At 36.1% G+C, this 19,818-nt stretch overlaps 1 protein-coding gene across 2 annotated transcripts in view; it reads right to left on the bottom strand.

The window, feature by feature from the left end:
• SLC15A5 (solute carrier family 15 member 5) overlaps positions 1-19,818 on the bottom strand; it is an 81,994-nt gene that overhangs the window by 48,828 nt on the left and 13,348 nt on the right. For both annotated transcript variants that reach the window (XM_077871865.1, XM_077871863.1), the window contains exons 3-5: positions 16,663-16,832; positions 5,285-5,505; positions 721-907 (exon numbers count right to left, since the gene is read on the bottom strand). In XM_077871865.1, the coding sequence (XP_077727991.1) occupies positions 721-907; positions 5,285-5,505; positions 16,663-16,832 (578 nt within the window). The remainder of the gene's footprint in view (positions 1-720; positions 908-5,284; positions 5,506-16,662; positions 16,833-19,818) is intronic.

The following is a 19,818-nucleotide window of genomic DNA, read 5'->3' as shown; positions in this document are numbered from 1 at the left end:
ACCATAACAACAAGAAAGCAGCAGTTATGTGAGGTAGAGGAGGTGTTAACTAACCTTATTGTGGTAAACACTTTGCAATATATACAATGTATCAAATCATCACATCTTACACCTTAAATTTTCAAAATCTTATATGATAATTAAGCTGGAAGATGAATAAAATTGGGAAAAATGTTTGAAATTTTTGCTATGTACCTTACTTTATGAATAAGTATTATGTAGAAACTCTGAATCATACTAATAATTTTTAGTAAATTTTGCTACTGGCTCAGAAGTTAAAGCCTCCCAAGTACAGCCAGGCATTTTATGGGTTCGTTAACCTGTGTTACTTTTTTAATTTTTTTTATTTTTTTTATTTTTTATTTTTTATTTTTTTTTCCTGTGTTACTTTTTAAGAACATATTCAGCATTGACTCAGGAGTAAGGACTGCCTCCCTTGAGGGAAGATAGGCCATTTGGTAGTACTGGAAGTTTCACTGGGTCTTTAAATTAGCTGTGTCCTCTGAGGAAGCATAAAAGGATGGGAAGAAAATGGGCTGCTGATGTCTGCATAGAGACTTGAGGAGCTGGCTGTTATTCTTCTTAAATTCACCCTCTTCTCAATTTGCCAAAATGGGTCTCTACTCCAGAACATATAGCTAGCTTAGATCTTAGCAGAGTTTTTTTTTTTTTTTTTTTTAAGTTACAAACAATTCGCTTGAGATGCTGAGTTGTACTTACTAATGCATGCCAACAAAAATGATCCATTTCTCTTCAAGGGAAAGAGGCAGGTGCTGAAATACTCCATACAAGGAGCCAGAATTAATAGTGGTAGGATGCTGATGACATTCATTACTGCAACTGGCAGAAGAAATCCATCCAAATTCAGGTTGGAATTCATGGTCTGCACATAATATCCTGAAGGAATCTGTATTTGAGGGAGAAAGCAGCCAGGCATTAAGATAGTAGTTTAACTCTGGAGAAAGCGTCCTGCTGCAGATGCCTTCTTGCCCTTTGTACGTTCTCTGTGACAGATGAGCAGGATGTTCCCCAGCTCTTCAATGTCCCAATTATGAGCTGACAAAGGGCAATATGAGCTCTGTTAGTCTATTGACAATATTACTGATCCTTTGATCCTTTATGGAGAATCTTTTGTCACTCAGTCTAACTTCTTAATTTTCCTATGGAAAGTAAAGGTGGCCTGGCCCTAATTTTGTGCTTAGGATGACACATAAGAAATCAAATAACTTACTAAAAAAATGTAACATTGCTTATAATGAAACAGACTTTTCCCTCAAACAATAAAATAAAAGACAGTACAAAGTATTATGGATGTTTGTTTTTACACTGATGAAAAAAAATGGAGGCTAGAAAAAAATCCTTTGTAAAGCATCTAGTTTGGTGGCAAAATAGATAGGAATGATTGTTACAAAGAAGAGAGGCCCAGTCTAGAAACACAGCACTTGTCACAGGCTGTCTTTATTGCCTTCTTGGATTGGCTTCACTTCTAAAATGAGCCAAGTAACACAAAAAAACGAGAAACAAAACATACTTGTGTTTACACTCCTGTTTTATTTTTTTTAATTTTTTTTTTTTATTTATGATAGTCACACACAGAGAGAGAGAGAGAGAGAGAGAGAGAGAGGCAGAGACACAGGCAGAGGGAGAAGCAGGCTCCATGCACCGGGAGCTTGACGTGGGATTCCATCCCGGGTCTCCAGGATCGCGTCCTGGGCCAAAGGCAGGCGCCAAACTGCTGCACCACCCAGGGATCCCTACACTCCTGTTTTAAACTAAGTGTGTGGCACTTGCGGACCACAAAGGAAGCTGCATGAAAAAGGCTTGCATAATAAACTAAGAGATAAGAAATGAAAAATAAACACACAAAATCCCCCCCAAAACCAAAAAACCAAAACAAAGAAAACCTGTACCCCATCCCAAACCCTCAGAGTAGTAGTATCAGAATTTCTTCATTTTTAAAAATCCCTAGTCCTAAGTAAAAGCATAACCTTAACTTGGAGCCTTTCCAAGTATTCCAAACCTCTTGTTAAAAAGACGGTGTCACAGGAAGGAGGGCATCTCGTCACTTTTCTGGTTTGTGAACTTGGTTGCAATCACTCATCATTGTCACTCACAGTGCTTAGTATGTCCTTAATTCCCAGTGGAACACAAGGCTGCTAAGTGGCTTGGAGAGGAGGTCCCCCTGAGTCTTGTCCTTAAGGAATGGATTCTCCAACCATTTTTTCTAGCTGTGCATGCACTGCATTAGGATTTCTGCCTTCCCACCATATTGGGAGCACAGCCCACCTCAAATAGAGAACTTCCTGTTTGAAACTTTTCACTGACTCCTGTTATCAATTGTACAATTTGAGAGAGTATAAGAAGAGTTAGAGTCTCGAGTACAGCTGTTAACAAGCCCACCACTTACGAAATGAGCCTCCTACTATGTTAGCTATGTTAGCTATGTTAACTACCTAAAACCAGAATGGACCACATTTTCACAGACATTCTTTCTATCTATATAAAATCTGTCCTTGTGATAATTCACCTTCCAAGCTTTCATTTGACCTTTAGAATTATAAACAAGGACTGCTTTGGTTGGGTGCAGACGGCAAGACTGAAGGGGACATTAGCTAGTTCTGCCCTCCTTCAATAAAATTATTAAGCACGTATCCCTCAATCAGAGGAAAATGAATGATTTTTTTTTTAAGTGCTGGCAGCAGATCTGCTCTAAGACTGAAAGGCTCCCAGCATAATTTGGAAGTTTCTGTTACTGATTTCAAATGAGAATTATTGTTAATAGGAATAAAGTTATTATCGGCATGAATCACAGACACAGAAACCTGTTAACTTAATAATGTGGTGAATGTACTATTAATCTTTAGTGAAGCAATATTAATATATTGCCTAATCTAAGAAAAGGCTCCAGTGTCTTGAAAGCTTGAAATCATTTCTGCTTCTGCCTCAAGTTCTGAAATCATCCCCTTTTAAAATTTTAAATACTTTTATTTCATACAAGCCTCTGAGTATTCAGAAATAATTGCTGTCAATAGAGATTCATTTTCACCTTTGAGTGGCCAGTAATGTCAAATGGCAACATCATCAGCCTTAATATCAACATATTTTAAATGTATGCCTCGGAACTGAAGGTCAATAATAGCTACTAAATTTAAAATATGGAATTCAAGGATGTTTTATTCTTGATACTTTGATCGCTTTTATGCTGGTGATTATTTCATCTGAAGGGAAAAATCTAATTTCAGCTTATCCCATTGGAAGTTTTCTCTGCCTCCCTTGAGAAGTACATTCTAAACTACTTCTTCTTCTTCTTCTTCTTCTTCTTCTTCTTCTTCTTCTTCTTCTTCTTCTTCTTCTGTTTGGATTTTCTGGCATAACATTACTGTGAATAATTTTGGAACCAGTAGGTGTTTCTCAGGAATTTTTAATGCAGCTGAAAGAGAGGCATTTTGGGTAATAGGAAAGTGTGGGTATTGATACCAGCACTGAGTCGGAATGCCATATGTTAGTGGGGTGACTGCAAGCAAGTTAGAAGTTATTTAATGTTTCTGAGCCTTGGATTTAGGATCATAATATCAGCCTTTGTAAGCTTGCTATGGGGATTAAATTGGATGCTGTAAAGTCATCTTTTCTGAGCTATGATACATATAGGTGATCAAAAAATAGTAGTTTTGTTCTTTGCAATAACTGGGCATCTAGATTTGGTGAGGGAGTTAAAAACTGGTTTATTGATATTTATGGTAATTTATGTCAAATTAAAAAATTATGACAATTTGCAGAAGAAGCTCAAATTTAGTCAAAAGAAATAGCAAGTGTCACTGCATTACGAAGATAAAGAATCAGCTATTTGCACAGAAGGTTTGAGGCTGGCTATGGACCACTTAGTAATTTTGTACTTACTATTAATTTTGCTTTTTAATATTTTTTATGATATTAAAGATCATATATATGGGTTATATTTTTGTGTTTTTGTGCTGGCTCCTAATGTGGAGTCAGGAGGGAAGTTGAATTTGCTAAATTAACTTAGCTTTCATGCAGTGTTTATAGCAAAGGTTCTTGGCAAACTTTTTTGCAAAGTTCTAGATAAAAAATGTTTCCACATACTGATTCTATTGCAAATACTCAGTCCTATTGTTTTCATGCATTAGGAGACCTAGTATGACAAATAAAAAAGAATGGCTATGCTCCAATAAAACTCTATTTATTGTTCCTGAATTTTGAATTTGTTGTAATTTTCATGTCATAAAATATTTTTTCTTTTGATTTTCTCAAGCATATAAAAATATAAAAACCTTCTTATCTTGCAGGGAATGAAGAAAAAAAAAGCAGTGAGCTGGATTTGGCCTGCAGACAGTAATTTGCTGACCCCTGGTCTATTAGAGCAAGCTTTGTCCTCAGAGTCAGCAGGTGGATTTGTTTTTCCTTTCACTAATATTAACTATGTGACTTAGCTATCCCTTCCAGAATCACTTAATTTTTCCGAGTCTCAGTTTCCTCTTCAACAAATGAAGTAGTTGAGTAAGTTAATCTCTAAATTTCTTTTCAGCTCTACTGCTCTAAGATTTATGGATATAACTTACTCATTAGCCTTCTAAATTCAAAGTTGTGGCTTAGCAGCAAATATGGTCCTGAATTTCTTCAAAGACTTTATAATCACTTATATTTCTTCATAAGTTTGTCTTTGACAATTATCATATTAAAGTTGTTTTTTTTGAAATCACATTTATTTATGAAAAGTACTTTGGACTTGCTATTTTCCCTCTAATTTCTCCATAGCACAGGCACTGATTCACCAAGGAACTAAAGGTGGGTGGGGAAAAAAAAATCACTTGCTCATTAGTACATATACTTAAGAATACAGTGGAGGTGGTACTTAAATCAGTCAAGTTAGTTACATGTTAGTACTAATTTTTAAAGGCTTAATGAAGGAGGAAGGCCAATCTTTGGCTGAAAAAAGGTTGGGTAATTGCTCATAGATCTTGTATTTTCGTGTATTGCTCTTATGTCTTGTGACTATGCACTCTGAAATATCGTCCACATCTTCTGAAAGACATTTCCAGTTTTACGAGAGAAACAACATACTGGGTGCTCCTCAGGTATGCCTCAGCCTGACCTCACTTGTCTTTTGAAATTAAAGCCTATGGTGATGAGAAACATTTATAGGATGACTGCCTGACAAAGTTAGGCAGTGAGGAGAGTCTGATGGGCTGAAAATAAATATTTACTTGTAATGTTCACATACGATCATTTTATTATTCTTGGGTTAGTGCTAATTACCCTTCCTTACCTGCATAATGCATATTTTGTAGAGGAGCTGGAAAATGAAGAGAGGAAGAAGGGTGAAGAAATATTTTGTGTCTTCCACATGGAGCTCACTGTAGCAACCACCATTTTTTTTCTTGGCATGGTCTAACCAGCTTGTCACATCTCTAGCAAGACTGCAATAGTGCAGACAGCATATTTTCAGTGCATTAATAAACACCCCAAAGGTTGTCAGGAGGGAGCAACCTGCAAGTAATTCGAGATATTATGTATTAGTAAAGGAATTGTTCTTCAATTTTCCAAGATGTCAATCAGAAAGATGACAATTGCAAGGATGAAGGGCAGTAAAGTGACTGAGAAGGTTTTAGCACCCAAGGGGTTGAATTCAAAGGAACACTCTTCTGACAAGGGTTCTGGCATCCTGGTGACCAGCCCAAGGTGGTGCCTGACAGCTAATGTAAAAAATGAAAAAGATAAGATCAATGGGAACATACTAAAAAGGGAAGAAAGGTGACAAAATAAAACACCAAAGTAAGAAATTCCACAATCTCTTAGAAGTCTAACTCATTAATGAGTAAGACAACCAGAACTTTCTTTTACAGTTGTAACACAAAGAACTAGTACTATTTCTTAATATAAATTGTTATATAAATAATCCTCACTTGTCAGGTAGAGGGTGGTTTCTTATTTTGACATGGAGATGAAGAGAAATGTATTCTCTGCTTTGACTTTATCCTTGAATTTCAGACGTACGGTTAAACTTTGAACTCTTCAAATGACTTTATACATGTTGATAGTGTCACTAAAAGTTCAGATTGGATTAGCTGGCTTTTGACTTTTCCAGTAGTTTCATCTGGGTTTATATGGCTGTCACTTCAGCATCCGAAGCATTTTATTGCTTCAGATGTTCGCAGTCACTTGCTGCTTGTGATTTGCAACCTCACTGTTGCTTCTTTTATGATCTTTCAGATTCCACCTTCTCTTTGACTCCATTAGGACTTCCTGATACAATGAGATAAGCCCCCCCCCCCTTTTAGTTAGCAGTACAGCTGTGTCACCATAATTGTTACAATTTTTCATGGTACTCCCTTGACCATATAAATCCTCCCACAAATTACTAGACACCAAATCATGGTTGCAGAATAAGTGGTATAATAAATGTAAAAATGTTTGGGTTTCCCCCAGAGAAGGCCACTATAGAAATTAAAGGTATAATCTGATTGTTATTTTGTTTATGTTCAAATTTCCCATAATGAAATTCTACATGAAATACATTCTAACCAAATTCATATAAGTGCCACTGAGTATTGGTTTTTATATTTAAATAAAGAATATTTATTAAAAATTTTTTATAGTTATAGAGTGATTATATTGATTTGATCTCTTTTAAGAGTTGTAATAGACCTATTATGTCAGCCTTTGATTAATTGAGGAAGCTGGGGGGCCTGGTAATTGAATATGGAACCTTTAACCTCTAAGTCACTGAATCAAATCCAGTCCAAATTGGTAGTGACCAAGAATGATTACAGCAGTGGCCCTTTGGTGGCCTCTGTGAAGTGTGTTGAGGTCAAGTGGAAGTATGTTGGAATAATTGCATCGCCTATAGGCTCATACCTGTGGTCACTATTGCCTCTTCTTAGTCACTATTGCCAGACACAGAGGAAAGCCCCAGGCGTGAGAATGCCAAGGGCCTAGAAACACCTGTGAGTGCTATGTCTATTAGGAAAGAATAGGGACATCTTTTTATTATTGCAGGAAGAACTGCTCTATTATGAGACTTTCTTAGCTATTTCAATTAGTTTACTTAAGACTTTAGTAAAATGAGAACTGAGAATGTCTTGATGAACAGTCTGGAGACTGAATTTGAACAGGTCTGGGCTAGGAGGCTTAACTTCCTGACATTTCCTTATGATGTTGTCTCTGTTGCTCATCAGCCTGCTCTCTGCTCAACTTTTGCAAAACAGGGATGTGTAGATGGTAAGGTTATTACTGGCATTAATCCAACTTACTCTATGCTTTCAAATAGACTTTATGATGATATGATCGCTATTCACAGCATGGAAGACTAATTCCAAGGATATTCTCCCCAATTTCCCTACTATTTTTTAAAACTTAGGCACTTATATTGAATACATGTTTTGAACCCATTTTTCCTTTTTTGTTTAAGCAAATCATTATTTGTTTCAAGATGAATTAGCATCTGCTCTTAATTTTTTTTTTAATTTTTATTTATTTATGATAGTCACAAAGAGAGAGAGAGGCAGAGACACAGGCAGAGGGAGAAGCAGGCTCCATGCACCGGGAGCCCGACGTGGGATTCGATCCCGGGTCTCCAGGATCGCGCCCTGGGCCAAAGGCAGGCGCTAAACCGCTGCGTCACCCAGGGATCCCCGCATCTGCTCTTAATGCATGGCAAATTGATATATGTAATCTTATTAAACAGTTGAATATCTTTATCATCTTATTTCTATTTTTTCTTTTTAAAGATTTTATTTATTTATTTATAGAGACACAGAGAGAGAATGAGAGGCAGAGACACAGGCAGAGGGAGAAGCAGGCTCCATGCAGAGAGCGTGACGTGGGACTCAATCCAGGGTCTCCAGGATCATGCCCTGGGCTGCAGGCGGCGCTAAACCGCTGTGCCACCGGGTGTGCCTATAATCTTATTGCTAAAGAGAAATCTTTAGATTATTACTTCTTAAACTAGCTGTGCTAAAAAAAACTTTTTTTTTTTTTAAGTTTCAATCATTATGGTCAATACATTTTAAAAATACTGCAAAATGTAATACCTAAATAATAACCTCATTTAAGAATAAAATAAAATAAAATATAAAATATAAGTTCTGACATTTTTATTATTAGATTAAACAGACATAAAATCTAACTTTATGTAAATATTTCTACATGTTTCTTCTCAGTGTCTGTATTTATTTTCTTGCACACCAGTAACAAACAGTTCATTGATCAGCACTGTTCCATGGACAAGACTTTGAATAGCACTAGCTTCAACTGAATACAACTTTGAAAAATAAATATATTTAAACAAATAAAATTATATCTGATAGGGTAATATGAAGCAACAAAAACAAAATGGTTAAGAACAAGAAATGATTGAGCATGAAGGAGGTCTAAAGTTTTAGCTAGGACAGGGAGGGCACATAATTGATTCCAAACAAATGTGAATGCAATCATTCATTCATTCAACATATTAAGTACCTACTATGTGCCAAGGGCTTTTTGGGTCCTGAGAATATAATAGTGAACAAGATTCACAAATCCCTGACTTTTCTTTATGGTGGGGGAGGCACTAAATAAGCAGAAAAATATTAGGCATGTTCAATGATGAAAACAAAATGGACCGATAAGGTAGACATTCATTATGGGATAGAGTATGAAGACTACAGAAAGAGTTGAAAATTGAACTGAGGATTGAATGACCAGAAGTAGGCAAAAGATATGGAAGCAGCATATGTGAGACATGTCATAGGGTAGAAATAAGCTGAGGGGCACCTGGGTGGCTCGGTCAGTTAAGCATCTGACTTTGGCTCAGGTCATGATCTCAGGGTCCTGGGATCAAGCTCAGGGTCAGGCTCCCTGCTAAGTGGGGAATCTGCTTGTCTCTCTCCTTCTGCCCCCACCCTCTGCTTATGCTCTTTCTATTTGTCTCTCTCAAATAAAATAAAATAAAAATCTCTTAAAAAGTAAGAAGAAATGAAAAAGAAAGAAAGAAAGAAAGAGAAAGAAAGAAAGAAAGAAAGAAAGAAAGAAAGAAAGAAAGAGAAAAAGAAAGAAAGAAGCTGAAAGAGGTTCAGGATCCATAAAGGCCAATGAGGCAGTAGCTCAGTTAGTAAGAATATTGAAGGAAGTGAGGTCCAAGAGTTGGCCAGGGATCAATCAGACTTTACAGGCTAAAGTAAGAAGCTTGGGGTCTGACTCGCATGTTATGGGAAAGTATTAAGAAATTTTATGCAGAGGGGGGATATTGTACATTTAAGAAGTTACTCTGGAAGTCTGGTAGTGGTGTGGATCATAGGTTTTAGAAAACAAGAAGGGAAGCTGCTAGAGGGCAAGAGGTAGTGGTAACTTGGACATAGTGATAGCAATGAAGAGAAGTGGACAGCAGGGGATATGTGTTTGAACAACCAGCAATATTTTATGATGTGGGGGGAGTTTGAAGAAATGAGACAATTTGAGGATGACTACTTATTCTTCCCTTAAAAAACTGGATGTTGGTGATTTACACTGAGATGGAGAAAACAAGAAAGGGGCTGGGTTACAGCTTGGTGAATCAGGGGTTGAGTTTTGGTCAGGTTAAGTTTGAGAGGACTATTAGATAAGCAGGGCAAAATGTCAATGCTCATCTTCAAGAAATGTATGAGCTCTTGTCTTCTAATAACCTATTTCCTTTTCACTTTTTGAGGGCTTATACCTTTTCATCCTTGTATTTTTATTTTAATGACGTTTTGAGAAGTAGCATTAAACACATGTGACTAATCCACAATTTGATTAGAATTCTTCTCTCTGAATTTCAAAATGTATATATATGATAGGAGAGGGGAGGTAAACTGTGTAGAAATGTATCAAATTGAAAAAATAAAAGTTTTGTGTGGTAAAAGAAATGTTAACTAGAAGTTGGATATACGAGTTTCAAGGTGAGGTCAATATGAACTTGGGCATTTGGTGCATAGCTGGCATTGAAAGTGGGATAAGAGATTACTTAAGAAAAAATGATATGAAGATATGGGGTCCCTGGAATGAATCCTAGGGTTTCGCATCAGTTAGAAGATGATCAGAGGAGAAAAGAAAAAGACTATCAAGGGCATTGAGAAGGAGTGGACAATGTGCTATACGGGTTTTAAGTCAGAGGGGAAAAGAAAGCAGGGGAAATAATAAGCCTAAATTGATCAGCTGGCCTGGGAGGGAATCATAAGCTAGTTGGAAAGGGCAAGAAAAAGAATCGTACAGTAATCTGTCTGCCCGAGGAGAGCAACAGTTGCCCCATCAAACCAGGGAGTTAGCTCTGAATGTCAGGAGAGATAATCCTGTTGAAAACATTGACATCTAAACATCACACCGCCTCCTTGGATTAATCCATTAGACTTAATAGAAAATTCATGCCCTCTGTACAAATAATTTGGGGTGTCATGTAGACTCCGTTTAAAAAAAATCCATTGTCATTATAATTTTCAAATTGCTTTTCTGCACCAGGAGCAGAAATGGGAAGTTGAAAAAAAAAAAAAAAAAAAAAAGGAATGAAAATGCAACTGAGACTTCAAGCTCTAGTTTAAATGTGCATGGCAAACACACCAGGCGTGCACATTTTAAAATAAAACAGATGAGCTATTTTAAATGTTTTATTGCAAAACTTAAAGATTGTAGCTATTACTATTAAAAAAAAACTTTAGAAAGCAATTTTTCTATTCTTTGTACCTTTAAGTCCTTGGCTCTGATGTTCTGCTCCTCTGACCTTGATCTAATCATGAATATCTATGCTACTTAATTATAATAAAAAAAAGCCTACATTGCACTCTAGATGGTAGATGCACATTTTTTCTTCTTTGGTCACCTGCCAGTTCTCAAAATTATAGCAGTGGGAAGAAATGCAAATGAAGGCCGTGCTTGACAGCTAAACATAATGGAATGCATGGTCCACATTTGAAAAGTTACCTTAAAATAAAAGGTAGCATATAAAAAATCATTTCTTTAAGGTCACCTATGGCTTTGAATTACAGCTTTGAGGAATTTCCAATTTAGTCATCAGAGAGGAAGAAGCCAAAATAAGGATTATATAGTTTGCTAGAGGGAAGACAGAGTTTCACTTCATCATAGTTGGGTGATCTTATAACTTGGAAATAGAAAACAAAACAAAACTCAAAACTGCGAAGTATTCATTTTATGGAGTGTTGTATAAAGTAAACAACTCATGAAGATTTTCTGTCATATTTTTAATTGCAACTAATAATTTTTTCTTGTAATTTTCCAAAGACAGTTTACTTCATCTATGTTAAAATATGTAATATGAAGAATTATACTTCTGTATTGAGATAAATATGTTCTCAAACAGGAAATCAGGAAGCAAATGGATGGATGCCATAATAGTTTTTAGAAAATTTAAATCTAAAATTTATATATTTTTGTATGTGCGTGTAATAAATACATATATTCACAAAACTCCAGGATTATGTGCTAATTATACACTCTAGAAATAGCTGAAGTTGTCTTTCCATAAAATTTAGTACTTTACATTTTTCTCTTTTTTTGCCATGTGGGGCTGACAAAGACCATCCCTCAAATACCTTTCTGCATATTGAACCCATTCCACAGCCTGCTAGGAGGATATGCACTGCTTAGCTGTGATCCACAGACTACAGGGTCCTGAGAAATGAGGTCAGAAGCTCTTGTGGATGAAATTTTCTACACTCTTGATTGTGCTGTGATAAAATGAGCTGTATGCTGGGTGTCGTATATAAGTGATGAAGCACCGAATTCTACTCCTAAAACCAATGTTGTACTGTATGTTAACTCAAATTTAAATAAAAATTTTAAAACATAAAAATAAGTAAATAAAATGAGACCTAGCCTGAGAAAAATAAGGCCTGCTTTCTGGTTCCACATCAGCCATTTTCTGTGAGGTCCTTGGTAAGTCATTTAGTTTAATTATGCCTCAGTTTCTGCAGTCAGTTTACCAATAACAAACACTGAGCATTTACCATATAAGACACAGGAATACCTAACTGTATTCATAAGTAGATCATTTCAACATAATATGGTGGATCAAATGGCAAAGATGTGCTGAAGTTGCCACAGGAGCAGAGTAAAACATATGGAATCTGAGCTATAAAAGGATACACAGTACCCTTCCCACCTACTTCACAGGTTGGGGGTGAGAATAAAGTAATGTTGGTGAAGGTACTCAATTTGTAAAAATACACCTCATTTCATCACTCTTAGTGATCATAGTTGTAGTAAAGACATTGATAGTAGTAAAAGGAAAATTATAAGAAATTAAGGTTAGAGTTAGACAAGATAGATAAAAATAGACTGACCACAGGAACAGAGCAAAAACTCCAGAAATACAAGTTGCTGTATACAGTGAAGCTGACATCTCAAAATAGTGGGGAAAATACAGACTTTTAAATAAGTGAGTTGGGATAATTTGATAGTTATATGGAAAAAATAAAACTGAGTTCACTCTTAAAACCTATTTTATTTTTTAAAAAGATTTTACTCGTTCGTTTATTTGAGAGAGAGAGAGAGAGTGTGTGTGTGTGTGCAAGCAGTGGGAGGAGCAGAGGGAGACAGAAAATCTTAAGCAGACTCTGTGCTGACCATGGAGTCCATTTCGGGGCTCGATCCCATGACCCTGAGATCATGATCTGAGCCAAAATCAAGAGTTGGAGGCTTAGTCAACTGATCCACACAGGCACCCTCAAACTTATTTTAATATAACTTCCAAATGGGTCAGAAATGCAAAGGTAAAAAAAAGAAAAAGAATATGAATACTGATAGAAAAGTTATGAGTGAATATCTTTATAATCTGGGAGTAAATAAAACTTTTCTAACGTAATTCAAAATCTAAAGCAATTAAGGAAAAGACTGATAAATTTTATTTTAAACCTAACCCCCCCAAAAAAAGACAAAATAAACTAAAAAATCTTGCATGTAGAAAATAACACAGGAATCAAACTCAAGATATATGACAAATGAGGAATAATATTTGCAAATTTGGGGCACCTGGGTGGCTCAGTGGTTAAGTGTCTACCTTTAGGTCAGGTCATGATCCCAGGGTCCTGGGATCCAGTCCCACATTGGGCTCCCCGCAGGGAGCCTGCTTCTCCCTCTGCCTATGTCAGAAAAAAATATTTGCAACTTTTATCATTAGACAAAGTTTTAACATCTCCAATACAGAAAAATCTTCCAAAAACTGAAAGAAAAAGTCCACAATCCTATAGAAAAAAAATGGACTAGATGTATGAACAGATAGTTCACTGAAAGAAATACAAATTGTTCTAGACAACGAAAAGATGTTCAACTTTTCTCATAAGAGAAATGTCAATTAAAACTTCAGTGAGATGCCACTGTCCACCCTCAAACTGTCAAAAATCCTAAAGTTTCACATTACTCTTGGAAAGACTATGGCAAGATAGGCATTCTCATACATTTTTGGTGGAAACACAACATGGTATACTATGGAAGGGAATTTGCCAAAATATAGCAAAATTGTGGGTAATTTACTTGATTAAATAATCTTTTAAGAATCTATCCTTAAGGTGAAGGAAAAAATGCAAAGAGCAGATTACATCAGGCTGTTCATTAGAATCTACTTAACATAGCAAAAGCAAAAAATAACAACCCAAATGCCCAACAATATGAGACTGGTGAAATAGACAATGGTTCATTACACAATGGAGTACCAAGCAGTTGTAAAAAGGAATGGGGCAGGGAACCCTGGGTGGCGCAGCGGTTTAGCGCCTGCCTTTGGCCCAGGACATGATCCTGGAGACCCGGGATCGAATCCCACGTCGGGCTCCCGGTGCATGGAGCCTGCTTCTCCCTCTGCCTATGTCTCTCTGCCTCTCTCTCTCTCTCTCTCTCTGTGGGACTATCATAAATAAATAAAAATTTTAAATATATATATATATATATATAATTAAAAAAAAAGGAATGGGGCATATTTTGTATATACAATCATGAGGCAATCCCTACGTTATATTCAATGAGAAAAGCAGGTGAGAAGAGTGAATAATAGCTATTGCTTATATAAGGAGGGAAGAAAATACATACATGGAGACATATACATATGCATATAAAACTTTAGTATTTTCCCTTATTCAAAAATGAAATCCTTCCATTTAATTTTTAATTATTTAAAAATATATAAGTGTAGACCTAAGGGAATAGGAGAGGATAGAGGAATACAAATACACTTTGTTTCGTCCATGAATTTTAGTACATGAAATGTTCACATGTCTTAAAAAATTAAATTTTATTTTTTTAAATTAAATTTCAAAAACATGTCTAAGTATAAAGAAAAATGGAACAAATACACTTAATTGTATATAAAGTTAGTGACATAACCAGACAAAGAAAAACTATAAGTGACTTTAAAACACAGTAAGTTTGGTGTGCATTCCTAGGGATTATAACATAAAGAAAAAAAACCCTGCAAGAATCTTGAAAGTGTTTTCAACAGCCATACTGGGGGTGTTATTGTCAAAGATACAGCAAATGTGCAAATGTATTGCTGTCCTTAAGAACCAGGATTGTCGACCTGGGAAGAAATAGAAAAGGATCTGAGTTTGATAAGTAAAAATCCTTCAGCACTGGTTTTGATTAGAGTATTAGTATATTACAAAATGTATGTTATTTTAGAAAGAAAAAAATTACATTTTGTAGTTCTGTGCACAGAAAAGCCTAGAAACTGTGATAGACTAAATAGCATTGAGCGTCCCCAGAGCCAAAATTATAGTCTCTAAATACCAATGTACATGAAAAGGAAACAGTGTTTTGGGGAAAAAAGATGATTCCAAGTTCAGGGAAGGAAATGATAACCACAGAGTTTGTTGTCATATCAGAAAGCAAGAGAGCAACTAAAGATAACGGAAGGACTTATCTGAAGGACTCAGCCACCAACATGAAAAGGACCTCACTGCCCAAATATGGAATAATTTGAACATCAATAACTGCAGTGGATTGAAACTTATTGAAGGTTTTAAGTCCATTAATTAATAATAATAGTTTAAAAAAACAACAACTAACAGGTTGCCAATGGACGATATTGAAGTTCAACTCATTAATTTGAAGGCTTAAAAATAGGGGAAAAGAATTAAACATTTGTTTTCTTCTTCTTATATAAACTGTACCTCTGTATAACTGAATAGTTAATGAGGAGATATTTCTTTTTATAGAGTTATTTCAGGTAATAAAGGAGGAATAACTATAGACTACCACCATCTTGCAAACCAAAGTGGAGTAAGGAATTAGACAGAAATCATCAGCTGATACTGTAAAAACAGATAAGCAGACATCACACCTCTTCATTGAAGTACGGAACACCATCTATGAAGGAATTTTGCCAAAAAAAAAAAAAAAATCTTAATCTGATCAAGCATTTAAGTCTTTCAGAAAATTAACAGGAATTAAGGAGAAACACCTGTTGAGTGACAATACGTGATTGCAATCAGCAAAATCCAGACTATGAGAAATGCTCTGTGAATGTACAGATTTCTTTAAAAAATTTTGAAAAGAGACAGAAATGAAAGGGGACTATAGAGGATGTAAGGGGCATATCTGCCATTTAGAATGTAGGGACCTTATTTGGATTTGATTAGAACAAAACAAAATACACAAATTTAAAAAATGGAAACAGAGATCTTAACAGTGAGCAGATATTCAATTGTGTTGAGAAATTCTCTTTCATTGTGTGTGTGTGTGTGTGCGTGTGTGTCTGTAATAATGACATTGTGAATATGTTTTTTAAAAAGTATTTCATTGACATACATTCATGCACACAGATGAAATGTTATAATATCTTAAATTTTTAAATATAAATTTTAGTTAACATACAGTGCAATATTGATTTCAGGAGTAGAATTCAGTGACTCATCACTTACATACAGCACCCCAGTGCTCAACCCAACAAGTGCACTTCTTAATTCCCATCATCCATCTAGCCCATCGCCCACCCACCTCCCTCTATCCACCCTCAGTTTGTTTTTTATTTTTAAGAATCTCTTATGGTGGGTCGCCTGGGTGGCTCAGCAGTTGAGTGTCTGCCTTTGGCCCAGGGAGTGATCCTCAAGTCTCAGGATTGAGTCCCACATGGGGCTCTCTGCATGGAGCCTGCTTCTCCCTCTTCCTATGTCTCTGCCTCTCTCTCTGTCTCGCATGAATAGATAAATAAAGTCTTAAAAAAAAAAAGAATCTCTTATGGTTTATTTCCTTCTCTGTTTTTTCTTTTCCTCCTTGTCATATGCTTATCTGTTTTCTTTCTTAAATTCCACATCTGAGTGAGATCATAGGGTATTTGTCCTACTCTTACTGACTTCTTTCACTTAGAAATACTATAATATTTAATTATTGCTTCAAAATTACCAGGCAGGATGGGGAAAGACTGGAGTTGATGAGAGTTGAAGCTGAGAGTGCATACATGATTTTTTTTCCTACTTTTGTTTATGTTTAAAACACCCAAGTATTAAACTATTTTCAACGAGGAAAAAACAAAACAAGTTAGAGATTGTTGATATTCTTGCAGACCCTGTTGCTTTCAAGTATAATACCTAGGAGACTCTACAAATTCTGTGAGTTGAAAGAGAAGTTACAGTGGATCAAAGATGAAGAGGATTGAGTAGATCAAGAAAACCATAAAAATCAAGAAATTAATGTAAGTTGTGATTTACTTACATTTTTCTGGCTGATAAATCAGGTTACAGTGCATCATATGAAGAGTTATCAGAGCCATAAGTGTAGACATAAAAGGAATGAGTAAAACTAGGACCCAGGCCCCTGAGTGCTGAATGTAAGATATTCCCAGAAAGACAACAGTTGCTTTCAGGTTCATGATCCAACAAAACCTGTGATACACAGACAGTTACTTCAGATACCATTCAGTTACTTCAGAGAACGATTGCTAAGTTTAATGCTTTGATCTAAATGTAAGCTATGAAGTGTTGGTCTGTTAGCTGAACTAGAATGTGCAAATATTGTTTATTGGATTTCTTACTAAGTGTATACATATCAGCTATGGAGTCTTATCATATTCTTATCATATTCTTATACATATCTTATTCTGTTATCTTGGTTTCATTCCTTTTTAGAACAGAGGTAGAAAGAATGTGTTCTCTTATCTAAAGTAGAAGTTGACAAACTTTTTGGAAAGGGCCTCAGTGAATATTTTAGGTTTTGTAGGTCATACCATCTCTATAGCAACCACTCAACTACGTGTTGTGGCACTAGAGAAGCAGTAGATAATACTTATTAAAACATGCCTAATGAGGGCACCTGGGTGGCTCAGTTGGTTAAGTGTCTGCCTTCTGCTCAGGTCACCATCTTAGGATACTGGGATAAAGTCCCATATCCAGCCGCTTGTTCAGCAAGGAGTCTGCTTCTCCCTCTTTCTTTACCACCTGCCACCCTCTGGTTCATGCTCTCTCTCTCTCTCTCTCTCAAATAAATAACACCTTTTAAAAAATGTGCCTAATGAATCTGGAAAAGATTGTGTGAGTAAAGAGTTGATCCTTCCTATTTATTCTACTTTTTCAAAGTAAGGGTAAACTCAGGAATACCTTGGTAATACTAGATCATTCATTAAACCAGAAAAATGAGTGTCATTTGAATAACACTTTCAGTACCTCTTCCTAACAAATAATATTATAAGGAAGTACCTATAGCAGTAGTCTGGTTTGTAATTTTTGGGAAATAATCTGTATCACTCAACTTTTCATCGGGTCTCAATCCCCACTATTGGAATCCCATTGCAGAGGAGGAGTCTTAACATTAATTAAAAAAAAATTGATGTAAAATTAAATACAATTAAATAGCTGCTCAATATAGAGTTTTATGAATTCTGATAAATGTTTCATTTGGGCAAACACTAAGAGATCTAAGTTTTAGAACACTTAACATTATCATTAAGGTTTAAAGGCCCTACCTAGTTAGATAAGGCCCACCCAGGATTCCAGGGTAATCTCTCCTTTGACGAATTTAAAATCAAATGAATAGAGACTTAAAAAAAAAAAAAGATTTTATTTATTTTAGAGAGAGAGAAAGGGAGAGTGTGTGTGTGCAAAGGGGGGAAGAAGCAGAGGGAGAGGGAGAGAGAGCCTCAAGCATACTCCCTGCTGAACAAGGAGCCCAATGAGGGTTAGATCTCATGATCCTGACATCATGACCTGAGCTGAAACCAATTCAGAGGCTTAACTGATTGAACCACCCAGGTGCCCCTAGAGCCTTTAATTACACTGCAAAATCCCTGCACTTTTGCCATATAGCAACATAATCAGGGGTTAATATCTGTCATCTCTGCCATATTCTATTGGGTGGAATCAGGTAACAGGTTGTCCCCAGACTCTGAGGGATGGGTCTGTCAAGGATAGGGCTCATCCTATGGCATTTCCTCTACATGTTCTAATTGATCCTTCCTTCCTTCCTTCCTTCCTTCCTTCCTTCCTTCCTTCCTTCTTCCTTCCTTCCTTCCTTCCTTCCTTCCTTCCTTCCTTCCTTCCTTCCTTCCTTCCTTCTTTCCTTCCTTCCTTCCTTCCTTCCTTCCTTCCTTCCTTCCTTCCTTCCTTCCTTCCTTCCTTCCCTCCCTCCCTCTCTCCCTCTCTCCCTCCCTCTTCCTTTCCTTCCTTCCTTCATCCCTCCCTCTCTCCTACTCCCCTTCCTTTCCCTTCTCTTCCCTGTACCTTTCTTTCTTCTTTCTTTTTCTAAGTGAAAGAAGAAACAGAGTCAACAGGTAAGAATGGCTATAGGGATACTGAAGGTTTGAGGAGAAAAGAAAAGGTTAGAACTCATCTAAAAGAGGAGGAAGGGAATGATTGAATACTGGTTGCTTGCTAGGTAATACTAAGGGGCTGCTTGAAGTTGATGATAGTGACTGGTTGGCTTAGTTGGTAGAGCCTCTGATTCTTGATCTCAGGGTGGTGAGCTCAAGCACCGTGTTGGGTATGGAGCATACAAAAAAAAAAAAAGTACTCTTTTTATCTGGCTTCTTTCATTTAGCATAATTATTTTGAGACTGACCCATGCTGTTTTTTTTTTCTTTTATCAGTTCATTCCTTTATATTGCTAAATAGTATTCCATTACATAAATATACCACAATTTATCTATCTGTTGATGGACAGTTTTTCCAACTTATGGCTGCTACAAATAATTTTCTGAACATTCACATCCAAATCTTTTTATAGATATAGACTCAGTTTTGGGTGTGGAGGAAGCCTAGGAGTGGAATGGCTGGATGATACAATAGATGAATATTTAACATTTTAAGAAATTTCCAAATGGTTTTCAAGTAATTATAACATTTTGCATTACCCACAAACTGTGTATGATAGTTCTGAAACCTCCACATCTTGGCCAACACATTGTATGATCAGTCTTTAATTTTACCCATTTTAATAGATGTGTGTTCATATCCCATTATGGTCTTATTTTACATTTTCCTAATGACTAGCGATATTGAGCAACTTTTCATGTGCTTTTATCCTTCTTTGTGAAATTGCTGTTCAAAATTTTTGCCCATTTAAAACAAAACTAGGTTGTCTATTTTCTTATTGAATTTTAAGTGTTCTTTATATACTCTGGATGCAAGTCTTTTCATCAAATATATAATTAATAAATATTTTCTTTCAGGCTGAGACTTGCCTTTTCATTTCTTAACAGCGTCTCTTGAAGAACATAAATTCTTAATTTTGTTGAAGCCCAATTATTATTATTTTTCCCTCTTAAGGATCATGCATTTAGTGTTGTATCTAGGAGATCTTTCCCTAACCCTAGATCACAAAAATTTTCCATCTCTGTTTCGGAGAAGGAATTTTGGCATTGGAGACCTGAACTGATTC

The sequence above is a fragment of the Canis aureus genome, chromosome 25 (assembly GCF_053574225.1).
Source record: "Canis aureus isolate CA01 chromosome 25, VMU_Caureus_v.1.0, whole genome shotgun sequence".
Lineage (NCBI taxonomy): Eukaryota > Metazoa > Chordata > Mammalia > Carnivora > Canidae > Canis > Canis aureus.
The sequence above is the reverse complement of the archived record's forward strand: the minus strand, read 5'-3'. Positions and strand labels throughout refer to the sequence as shown.